General features: G+C 42.6%; 1 protein-coding gene across 1 annotated transcript in view; it reads left to right on the forward strand.

Annotated features, from left to right (window-relative positions):
• The first annotated feature begins 787 nt into the window (after positions 1–787).
• The window catches only part of ANKFY1 (ankyrin repeat and FYVE domain containing 1), an 80,899-nt gene continuing 68,957 nt past the window's right edge, over positions 788–12,729 (forward strand). Inside the window, exons 1-2 of the mRNA XM_073615047.1 lie at positions 788–933; positions 9,060–9,252. Coding sequence (XP_073471148.1) covers positions 924–933; positions 9,060–9,252 — 203 coding nt within the window. The 5' untranslated portion in view covers positions 788–923. The remainder of the gene's footprint in view (positions 934–9,059; positions 9,253–12,729) is intronic.

The raw sequence follows: 12,729 nt of genomic DNA on the forward strand, positions 1-12,729 counted from the left end.
AACAAAGTAATTTGCTTGATTTACACTCAAAAAGTCAACACAGCATGAAATTATCAGCCCCTGATATTTACTGGCACTTGTAAAAGAAATCACAGATTTTTACAAACTGTCAGTACATTTACTGGCGGTTGGCAACCCTGCACTGGGGTCTGCTGCGTCTTTGGCTTTCAGGGCTGATTGCAGGCAAAAATTTGGCCCTGAAATGGCGAACAGGGACGCACCGACTGTAGAGTTGCCACCTCATCCCTTTATACCCGAACACTTTTGAATTACACAGGTTCTGAGGCTAATTATATACAGACAAGGCACCAAGTGAGTTTAATTACCACCTTAATCAGACACAGAACCTGTGTAATTAATATGTTTTCGGGTTTAAAGTGATAAGGTGGCAACCATAACCGACTGCGAGCCGCATCTGTTGGAGGTGTAAACCCAGCCTAAGGGATTTACTCTCACTTCCTGTTTGGCCATGGGACAGGAAGTGAAGGGCAATCTCCACATAGGGACACAGATTGCAAAAATAAATCTGACAGGTATTACTACCCTCCCTGGCTCTATCCAAAAAAAAATGCCTGCAGTTCTGCTTTAAAGTTTCTTTTCCCTTTTTTTTTTTTTTTTTGAATGGTGTCTAAGTGGCAGGCAGGGGCAGGAGTAAAAGATGTTATAGTGGATCAGTGGGCTTATGTTCTTTGTGGTCCAGTAGCTAGTCGCTTTGTAAACACAATTCCTCCATGAGTTGTATGGGAAGCTGCAGATCATTGTGGTGTCCGCTGGAGGTCGCAACACCTCCTTGGAGCGCTTGGAAGCTAGGGGGTAGCGGTCCGGCAGTGAAGGGGTGAATGGAGGCGCACTCTTTCACTTCCCCTCGGACGGTCTTCTCGCCTCCTGACTCGTTCTCGCGATAACAGCCGGGCGGATCCATCATGGCGGAAGGTAAAGAAATGGGCCCTGCGGGGATACAGTGGGCAGGTGTAGGGATCGGGCAGCAGATGTTATCGGCATAGAGGTGTCAGTGGGGGGTAGGAGATGGACGGTGGCTGCAGAGAATGGCCTTGTCATCCTAGAAGTGCGTGTGATAGATGGGGGGGAGGACATGTATGTGTCATGTACATGGGGTGATCGGTGTACACAGCTGGATGTATCATGTATGATAGGAAGGACTGGTCTGCAGATCTCCTCCACTCACATCTCATGGAAGCTTTCCTGTGTTCAGGATGTTTTAGTCGCCTATTCTAATATAGTATATTATTTTTTTTATCACCAGGTCATAATTATATTATGACCTGCTGATCCTGACACAAGGGACCTTGTCCAGGTGACAACGCTCATCACACATGATCTGCCGTTGTCACCCACCCTGAGACATGCCATACTTTCCAGGGGTAGTAGCTGTATACATGGAGATGGCAGATCAGCAGCACTGACATGATGACACAAAGTAGAAAAAGGGCAAATCAAGTATTCAGTTAAAAAAAAAAAAAAAAATCGGCGACCTGATGTGTTACAGCGGGTGATCGCAGGACTGGGGAGGGGGTCCAGTATGAGTTCACCTTTAAGGATTTTCTGTAAAGGGTACTTACCCTTTAAAGTGACTCTAAACAATCCCCTTGTAAAACAACCCATTCAGTTTAAGGCTGGGTTCACTCCCACACATGCGATGTTCTAGCCGGTGTCATTAGCACAGTATTAGTGTCACTTGTTCCCGCAAAGCAACCAATTGGCCGCTGCAAAATCATAGTCCTGCTATAAGTTGCTGATCGGCACCATTACTAGTATATATAAAAATATGTATTTTTTTTACTTTCTGACATAAAGCATAACCAATACATTTTTTTAAATTCTGTTAAATATTTGTTTTTGGTAAATAAAATCCCAATACACGTATGTTGATTGGTTTACGCAAACGTTATAGTGTCTACAAACTATGGAGATTTTATATATATATATATATATATATATATATATATATATATATATAAAAAATCTCCATAGTTTGTAGACACTATAACGTTTGCGTAAACCAATCAACATACGTGTATTGGGATTTTATTTACCAAAAACAAATATTTAACAGAAAAAAAAAATGTATTGGTTATGCTTTATGTCAGAAAGTAAAGGGGGAAAAAAAAAAAAAATATATATAATATAGTGATACAGCGTTGCATGACCACACAATTGTCAGTTAGGACTCATTTACACTTGCTTTGGCTTCAACGTGCTTTTATGGTGTGTTTTTGGTGCTTCGAGGGAAGCTTTAGCGATGCTTCGGTGAAACGTCGGTGATGCTTCCATGATGCTCTTTTGAAGCATTGTTGAAGCTTGACACATGCCCTGTGTGTGTGCGCGGATATCTCATACCTGCAATTTCTCCAAAACAAAGGGAAGCTTAAGCTGAATTAAAGCTTCTCAAAAGCTGCAGGTGCTTCAAGCGTGCTTTGTCATAGAGTTCTATGGAGGCTTTGAAGATGATTTGAAGCACCACTAAAGCGACATGGGGTAATTTTTGAAGCAAAGCGTAAACAGGACTGTAAGCTAACCATTTTATTTAATGACTGGAGCTTTGACTGGCATTCAGAGAGTTTTAGGGCTCATTTACACTTGCTTCGGCTTCAACACACATTAATGCGCCTACCGCTTCAACATGCTTTTCTGGTGTGTTTTTGATCCTTCAGTGGTGCTTTGATGAAGCTTTAGTGATGCTTCGGTTATGCTCTTTTGAAGCTTGGCAGGTGCACTGTGTGTGGCTATCTCAGCAAACTTACACTGTTCTACAAGCTGTACACTCACTACTTTACATTGTAGTGTCATTTACACAAAGTGTCATTTCTTCAGTGTTGTCACATGAAAAGATAAAATATTTACAAAATTTTGTGAGATATTGTGTATAGAAAATGAAACCTTTAGAAGACTATACAGTTTGTTTTATTATGATTGGATTAGCCGATGGCTTTGTAAATGAGGGAATGGGACAACTAAAATAAGACATTGATAACTGCTTTCTCCACTGTTGGTGAGGAATTGGCACAGACTTGTCTTTAGGAGCTGGGAAAGTGTTTTCCTCTTAGATTATACACTTGTGCACAAATAAGTAACAGGTATATATTGTTTAGAATGATTTAAGTCAATAATTAACACCTCTGTGCTTTTGGGACCTGGAGGTTCAGAACATTTCCTACAATAGAGTATCTTGAGACTCTATTTTAAAAAGAGAAATCCTGGCAAAGGCTCAAAATTCAGCAACATTACTTCAAGAAACCACTTGAGCGTTTTTTTTTTTTTTTTTTTTTTTGTTACAAGTAAATATTCTGCATAGTGGTATATGAGGGTCTGCTTTTAATATTTGGTGGTTTAGTTTTTTTCTTTCTGAATAGTCTAATAGGAATCAGGGTGGATAAAAATCAATGATTTTTAAAAAAAAAAAAAAATTTAAAAATCGGATTTTTTTTTTTTTCTATTTAAATTGATTTATTTTTATCAAATTATTTTAATAAAATGCTTTTGGAGTAAAAATATATCTAAAGATAGTTTTCTATTTAGGGTACAGTAATAATTTAGTTTATTCAGCATGAAATGGAAATTGGTTATGTAGCATGAGGCTGTGTATTCTGCAATAGTAAAAGTTTTGGTGAACTCATTCAATGAATGCAAGCTGAGATAACATGCACTGCATTGATGCATTCACACAATTTCACAGCAACCATGAGATAAAACAAAGTTCAGGAATATTCCTTTATCCCAGTGTTTTGCAAAGTTATGTACAATACAAACTGTATGATTGAAACAGTTCTGATATCGCAGTTTTACTAACCTGACAGCTTATTATTCTATATGGGAAACCTTCATTTTGTTTGCAAATATTATAGATTCAAACTACCAGCAAGAACGAGTCCTTACATTTAAAGAGCACCTGTCATTTCAGATCCATCATGGCAGCGCCTGTTAGCGGGTATCCACTCACCTGCAGCCGCCACGTCCCTCGCCTTGTTGTCACTGCCTCGTCACCAGACGTCCCATTAAAGTGAATGGGACTGTCGGTGAGTCAACAGCGGGTCAGAGGAGCCGCTGCGGGACAGAGATGACAGTTGCTCTTAAAAATTATGATTTAAATCGAGTTGATTTAAATCAAGGCTTTTTACTGGTGATTTAAATCGACTTGATTTAAATCATATCCACCCTGCGGAATATAATAATTGTATAGTAGAGAATAAAGCCTGCCTGTGCAGTTTCATATGGAGAGCAGCCAGGCCTGCATATAACCTAACAGTATGTTATCAATCTAGGGAATTCATAAAGAATGTTGTAGATGCAGGGTTAGATTATAAAAAAAATATCCAAAGCTTTGAACATCTCACGGCACACTGTTCAATCCATCTTCCCAAAGTAGAAAGAGTATAGCACAACTGCAAACCTACCAAGATATGGCCCTCCACCTAAACTGACAGGCCAGGCAAGGAGAACAATAATCAGAGAAGCAGCCAAGAGGTCCATGGTAACTCTGGAGGAGCTGCAGAGATCCACAGCTCAGGTGGGAGAATCTGTCCACGGGACAATTATTAGTAGTGCACTCCACAAATCTGGCCTTTATGGAAGAGTGGCAAGAAGAAAGCCATTAGAAGTCCTGTTTGCAGTTTATGAGAAGCCATGTGGGGGACACAGCAAACCTGTGGAAGAAGGTGCTCTGGTCAGATGAGACCAAAATTGAACTTTTTGACTTAAAAGCAAAACATTATGTGTGGCGGAAAACTAACACTGCACATCACCCTGAACACACCATCCCCACCGTTAAACATGGTGGTGGCAGCATCATGTTATGGGGATGATTTTCTTCAGCAGGGACAGGGAAGCTGGTCAGAGTTGATGGGAAGATGGTTGGAGCCAAATACAGAGCAATCTTAGAAGAAACCTGTCAGAGTCTGCAAAAGACTTGAGACTGGGGTGGAGGTTCATCTTCCAGCAGGACAATGAAATACAGCCAGAGCTACAATGGAATGGTTTAGATCAAAGCATATTCATATGTTAGAATGGCCCAGTCAAAGTCCAGACCAAAATCCAATTGAGAATCTGTGGCAAGACTTGAAATTTAAATATTTGCTATTTTTGCACTAGCGCTGCTAATGTTTTAGAAATTTGTCTTTGACATATATTTGATGCATCTCATTTTAGTATAGCAGCTGCTGACTATTGTTTTATCAACAATTTCTCTGTGTGCGTTGAGGGAGGGATACTGAACATAGTTTTTTATCTCTCATTCTTTGATAAGACTTGAAAATTGCTGTTCACAGAGGTTCTCCATCCAATCTGACAGAGCTTGAGCTATTTTGCAAAGAAGAATGGGCAAAAATGTCACTCTCTAGATGTGCAAAGCTGATAGAGACATCCCCAAATAGACTTGCAGCTGTAATTGCAGTGAAAGGTGGTTCTACAAAGTATTGACTCAGGGGGGCTGAATACAAATGCACGACACACTTTTCACATTTATTTCTAAAAAAACTTTGAAAACCATTTATCGTTTTCCTTCCACTTCACAATTATGTGCCTCTTTGTGTTGGTCTATTACATAAAATTCTGATAAAATACATTTACGCTTTTGGTTGTAACATGACAAAATGTGGAAAATGTCAAGGGGTATGAATACTTTTTCAAGGCACTGTATCTGCAAATTGGTTAGAATTCTTCTTTTGAATTTGATGCAGCCTTTGCAGTAGTAGGAATCGCCTGAATCTGAAACATGTATCAGTATTTGTACCGAAACTGGAGCAAAGCTTTCATGAATTAGGCGCAGGCCATGGTAATGGGGGCAATAGTGCTAGAAAAGTTATCACTTTATGGAATCCCCCCCCCCCCAGTATATTCTGGCCGGATTCTTCCTTTGAGTGCCCTAGGTCCTCTGTGTGGTAATAGTTTTACATTTTTATATGAATTCCTCTCTCTGTCACACTGAATAAAATAAATATGGAACTCCTTTGTCAATCCATAGAAATATTTTTGCAGGCTTCATTCACGGTCCTAGAGATGGCATTTTCTTACACTACACATTTACAGTTGGTAAATGTTTTTGCAGGGTTGTACAATGCCTCGGACAAGGCTGAATGCACAGACCTTTGCCACAGCAGGCTCTTTTACACTTCAGCGGAGGTCACCTAAATTTACAATGCTTGCAAATGCTTCACTGCTGTGAAATGTAACCATTGCAATGTATCATTTCATTGACAAACTGCTATCATTGCCTAAATCACATGACTCTGCTGGTTTGTTCCCTGGTCTGCAGTAAAATAGTTGTTTTCCAGGGTTTAATGGATCTGATACCTAACCTATCTGTATAATGTACATTTTCCATGCTAGGTATATTGGTGTATGGGACACATATTGCTTGGCATCCCTGCCTTCTGTCAGAAGATATAGTGGATGATCTACTTGTTCTAGATGTATAGCTCCTATTTAGCAGCTTTTTGTACTTGCTGCAAAGTGCACCCATGTAAAAGGAATGTAAGACTTTGAAAAAGAGAGGATAGCTTGGCATTTCATATATTGGGATGGACAGAGCCTGCCCTAGTGGTGCCAAGCAGAAGAACTGACACTTTGTTTATGAATGTATTTAAAGCACAACTTTAAGAATTTAAATTATTGGACCCTTGCAGTGGAGCCCCTCCACACCTCAAGGATTAAAGTGGGTGTGAACAAATTTTTGCTTTTACAACCACCTGAAATGCTCATTCTGTGTAGGAGAGAGATAAGGAATCTCTATTGCTTAACCCTATACCCTACCGCGGCTGGCTCCAGTACTCTCCTCCTCTTCCTGAAACTGCAGTCTGTGGGCACTGGGCAGAGCCTCTTGTGTCCTTATGTATGATACAGGTACCTTTAAAGTGATTGTAAAGGCTCTTAAAAAAAAAAAAAAAAAAATACAGGTTTATACTTTCCGGCTCTGTGCAATTGAATTGCCCAGAGTGGACCCGATTCTCCCCTTCTCAGGTCCTCTGCCAGCACTCCTGGCAAGTGCTCGCATAGAAAGCTGCATCCTATGGTGGCACTCATGCAGGCTCGCTGCTGAGCCTTGTTGTTTGCGTCATCCCCTCCTCACGCAGACCCTGTGACTGGACAGTGAAAGAAGAAGCAGCACCCTGATGAGCTCATTCATAGTTTGCTCTCTCTGTCCTCCTATCCACATTCTACTTGCAATGCACCACAACTGATTGTCTCCTTGTGCTGTTATACACATTGTGCACTTCAAGAGGCTGATGCCAAGTTAATTTCAGGTACTTTCATTGCTTGCCTTTAAAAAAAAGAAATGTAATGTATTAATGCGATTGTAAAATAAAAAACAAACGTGCCTATACTTACCAGCTCTGTGCAATGGAACCTTCTCTTCCTGGGATCCCCTGCCGGCACCCCTGGCCCCTCCCCTCTGTCCAGTGCCCCCCCATGGGAAACCGCTTCCCACGGGAGCACTTGTGTGCTCGCTTCCGAGTCCTGCTGCTGCGTCCATTGACACAGACAGTAGAACCCGGCCCCGCTCCCCCGTCACTGGAAGCTGATGCCTAAACATTTGACAGGTCAAATCGGACCCTATTGGCGGCAATAGGAACGTCCCAATCAATGCGACACCGACTTTGCGTTGCCACACCGATTTCCAAAAGCAGTTCCTGCACAATGTTTGGCGACTTTGGGGGCGATTTCAATAGAAGACATCTGTGCATAAACCCCCTGTTTTGAAATCGTGCAAGTTCATCTTTTCAAAGCCGTGTTCTGTGTGGACGAGGGCTGAGGGAGAGAAACTAAGGAAAAAGAAACACTGGAATACTAGTCATTACTAGCTTGCAAAATGTGTTTGCATCACCTGTAATGTTGGGCGTCCTAAGCTTGTAGATGTTGCTGTATTATGTAAAACCAGGGCTTTTTTTCAGCGTGAATGCGGGGGAACGCAGTTCCGGCACCTCCACCACTAAATGTATGTAATAGCATGGGATGTGGGGTGTGCTGGAGGGTCTACTGATGTTGGCTGCTGGTGATCACTGGTGGGGATCTGATTTTGTGTGAGGGTCTATTGTTACTGATGGGAAATCTATTGTTGCTGGGGGGTCTTATGTTGCTGGAAGGGATCTACTGTTGAGGGAGAGGTCTATTTTTACTGGCTGCTGGAGGATCTATTGATGCTGGCTGCTGGGAGATCTGTTGTTGCTGCTGGGGGGTCTAATGTTGCTTGGGTGGATATTTTGTTACTGGGTGTGATATTTTGTTGTGGGTGGTTCACTGTTACTGCAGGGAATCTATTGTTGTTGGGGTGGAGTCCATTGTTGCTGGGGGAGTCTATTGTTGTGTGGGGATCTATTGTTGCTGGCTGCAGGGGATCTATTTTACTGCTTTTGTTTTTATCATTAACATGTTCGATACAAATGATTTAGCACCACAAAATGATACTTGGTTCTATATTCTCTAAAAAGGGGCAGTACTGGTAGGTGGTGCAATCAAGGGACGGTGGTCAGAGGTCGGTAGGGGGGAGACAAGGGGTAACTCAGACCGGGGGGAGTTCCTGCACCTATTCTCCGAGGAAAAAAAGCCCTGTGTAAAACTATACGTTTTTTTACATTTTAGAGGGGTGCCTCAAGGTTGTTCAGAATTTTAAAGGATGCCTTGACTGAAAAAAGGTTGAGAAACACACATTGCCAGTGCACATGTATTGTCACATTCTGTATGCTGCTTGCAAGCCTGTGGGGAGCATTTAGAAAAGGATTTGCAACCTACCTCATTTAAAAAAAAAAAAAAAAACCCCAGGTAATTGTATGGAAAAGGTTCTTCTACATATCAGGCATGGTGCCCAGAGTGCTGGCCCATAGAATAACTGGGAGTCAGATATCCCACACACACAAATTCTCACAGGTATTTACCTTTTTTATTTTTTTCTATATTCAGAATAATGCAGTCCAAGTAAAAAATAAATGTTATCTTTGTACCAGAAAGGGGGATTTGATCTGACCTGTGGAGGAACTTCTTACAGGGTCAGGTCTTTTTGGAAGGTCTTGCTTTGTTTCTATATTCTCACATTGATATTTTTCTTATAGAGGAAGTGGGTAAGCTGCAGAAGCACTTGACGCTTCTGCGTCAGGAATATGTGAAGATGCAGCAGAAACTGGCGGAGACGGAAAAGAAATGCACCCTTCTGGCTGCCCAGGCCAACAAGGAGGTCTCCAATGATTCGTTCATCAGCCGGCTCCTGACAATCGTTGCTCAGCTCTTCCAGCAGGAACAGTACAGGTAGGATGAGGTCCTGTGGCATTAAAAGCTGTTTGTTGTTCCCTTTTCATAAGCTTAATTTTGCTTGCACAGTCTTGTTAAATTAATGCTTACAAATTGTAAGGCAAATATAAAAACATTTAAATATTAAACACACTATATGAAATGGGTAAATATGTGGAACTACCAGCCAGTTACAGAATTTGTTGTAATCAAGTAATGGATTAATCTAAAGTGTGAAAAAGATTGCTAGACTACGCCATAATGCATATGAAGGGCGATAGGCCCCTGGAAACATAATTCTGCGTCCCGGCTATATACTTCCCAGTTGTGGCATGGCTGTCCTTGGTCCTGTTTATCCCAGCACCCTGCTCCCATAATTCTACTGAACTTGTATGGCACCCAGTGTTATTACCTATTCATAATCTGTCAATGTTAATTTTTTGTAACCTCAGGTTTTGTTTTTGGATTTTCTGCTGAATCCTGCCCACTAATCCCTGGAGATTCTATTGGTCAGTTAGGCAACCTATCATAGTGATGGTCCAGTTGAAATTTGGAAAGGTGTGAGATGGCAAGCTTTGACAGTACCCAGAATAGTCCCGCGCCCGCCAGGAAGCTTACACTGCACATCGCTAATCGCAGGCAGTGACACATTTCCCAATCTGTGCAGCCGCGGATCAGGAAATGTCTCACTGGCTGTGATTAGCGCTGTGCAGTGTAAGCTTCCTGGCAGGCACGGGCATGTGGAGCTGCGAATATGCCTGAGCCCATTCTTACTTATGGCAGTCCACCATGCTGACTGAGTCTCTTTAATATCCGGGCTTTAACAAGACTCAGTATTTTCACACTAATCAGCCTAAGTAACAAATAGAGAGATTAGTCCCTGATTAACACTGACCAATGCGAGTATACATATTTCATACCTGCGGGACAGCTGTGGAAGTGGGAAATCAATGTAGTAGTTGGTGCTACTACAGTGATGTCTTCAGTCTTCCAGGTTCTGAGCCATTCCATGGGGTGGAGAAACAAGGTAGTGACCTCATAATCTCCACTTCATCCAATCAGGGAACAACTTGTATTCATAAAAAAAAAAAAAAAAAAATGCAAGGTGTTCTGTAAATAGTGGCAGTGCAGAGCGAGCGATCCTTCTATGTTCAGTATGCAGAAGGGCAGCCGTTCGGCACAAAACATGGAAGACAGCAAGGATCACTGTAGCAGTGGCTACTACAGTGATTTCCAGTTTCCACAGTGGTCCCACTGGTATAGAATATGTGTATTTACATTGGTCCAAGCCGCACCCATATATCTCTGCAATACAATTCTTACTTGGAGTTCACAATGTCCAACAACTGCATCTTTCAAATGAATTTTATTGGGCTTTTAAGCACATTACAGTATGTGGAACAGCCTCTGTTTACCTCTGGCTGAATAGAGTTGGGTTTTTACACACAGCACAGACAAGTACAGTGTCATTGACCACTAATGTCTGACTGTGTGCTTAGCTACAATGAATGCGAACTCTGACAACCCTTATAGACAAATCAAATCATCTTTATATTCAGAAAGCTGTGTCTGGGTGACCGGATGCAGGAGTGAGTGGTGGAGCGTGTGTTCTCCTCCCGGTCTCTGTTCTGATGCTGCATTAGCGTTGTAATGCTGGATTGAGCCGTCCCTGTGCCAAACATATTCCTGCGGCCCCTCGGCTCCTACCTGTGGCTGCTCCCTGTTTTTGGTGTCTGGAGGTGCTCATCCTGCTGGGCGGCGGAGGCGGGTGAAACGTTCGGGAGATCCCGCAGTGCTGCCGCGCTGAAGAGGAAGTGTCCGGACGAGGCAGTGCCTCAGCGTCTGAGCCCAGTGACGTCTCGCAGGCATCGCGAGAGACTGAACGGAGCGAGAGTCCCGGAGACAGCGGAAGGGGAGATCTGAAGTGACCGTGTCAGGTATGCACACCATGGTAACAAGTGGCGGGTGCGGAGAGGAGAAGCTTCGGGCGGCTCTGGGTTCGGTGCAGCCCCTGGGACGGAATAGGAGCAAGTTAAAGGAGGTAGAACTTTAAAGCTCTTTAAATTCTAAAAGATTTTAATACTCCGGAATTACAAGTGTTTTGTGTTCACCGCTGCAAGGTGCAAAGTGTCGGGGGGGCTACTTCTATTGTCTATAAAGTTTGGACACTATAAATAAAGGGGGACTGTCGGGTATACTAGCTTTCCTGCCTAGTAAAGTTAAGTTAGCCTACCAGGTAGCTAAAGCTTACAATGACTAGGAAAAAGGGGGAGGAACAGCACCAACTGGCTCAGGAGAATTCAGCCACACAGTCAACCCGTTCAGTTAAGGCGACGGGGAACCAAAGCGTATCTGCAGCTGCAGCAAAGCTAGAAAAATGTGCACATACGCCCTCGCAGTCGCCTGGTAAGAGCAATCAAGCGCCCCCCAGGAAGGGGCTGGTAGGAGGGCCTGGAGATGGAAAGAGTCTGGGGAAGGGAGCGGATAACTCAGTGGCTAACCCGAGAGCAGTAAATAAGAAAAGCCCTGAGAGGGGTTATTCAGGGGCGACCACGGACACTACCCACAATTTAAATATAGTCGGTGATCAGGAGCCTACCTTAAATGAAGTAATGGGTGCAATAAATGCCTGCAGTAGCTCGTTAAGCGAGATGTGCATGGAATTAAGAGGCCTTAAAGAAGAAGTTAGCAGTATTAGGCAAGAGTTTCAGAAAGTAGTGGAGAGAATTAACGGTCTGGAGGAAAGGGTTAACCAAGTAGAAGATATGGTATTTCCAATGCAGCAGGACTTTAAAAAAATGCAAGCCCAATTGGAGGCTAATAAACTCAAAATGGATGAATGGGAGAACAGGTCGCGAAGACAAAATGTGAGAGTATTGGGTCTCCCGGAGAAATGTGAGGGCTCCTGCCCAGAAGAATTTATGGAGAAATGGCTTAAAGAAGTTTTTGGAGCGGAGGCTTTCTCACAGCTTTTTAATATTGAGAGAGCACATAGAGTGCCCACTAACCCTGCATACTCAGGAGGCCGTCCTAGACCATTGATAATGAGTTTTTTTTAGTTTCAAAGACAAGATGAAGGTGCTGCAGAGAGCAAGAGAAAAAGGGGACATTTTCTATAATGGGGTTAGACTATCGCTCTACCCAGATTATTCTCCGGATTTGCAAAGAAGAAGAGCAGGCTTTTTGGATATTAAGCGAGCTTTACGGAACTTTAACATACCATACGCACTTTTATATTCAGTGCGGTTGCGAGTTGTGGCCTCAGGGTCAACCCAGTTTTTTGAATCAGCTCGTAGGGCCATGGAATGGCTTGAAGAGTATAAAAAGAACTTGTAGAGATGAAAGCTGATTGTATATGGGGAAATACAGGGGTTTTTTTTGTTTTTTTTTTTTTTTCTTCTCAGCAGGGACCGGGAGGGAGTGTGGTGGTTTGGTGTAGTTGATGATGGGTGGAATATTAAGATTGTGGTTGGAGGTTTTTTGACCCTTATGATA

The sequence above is a fragment of the Aquarana catesbeiana genome, linkage group LG02 (genome assembly GCF_042186555.1).
Source record: "Aquarana catesbeiana isolate 2022-GZ linkage group LG02, ASM4218655v1, whole genome shotgun sequence".
NCBI classification, from domain to species: domain Eukaryota; kingdom Metazoa; phylum Chordata; class Amphibia; order Anura; family Ranidae; genus Aquarana; species Aquarana catesbeiana.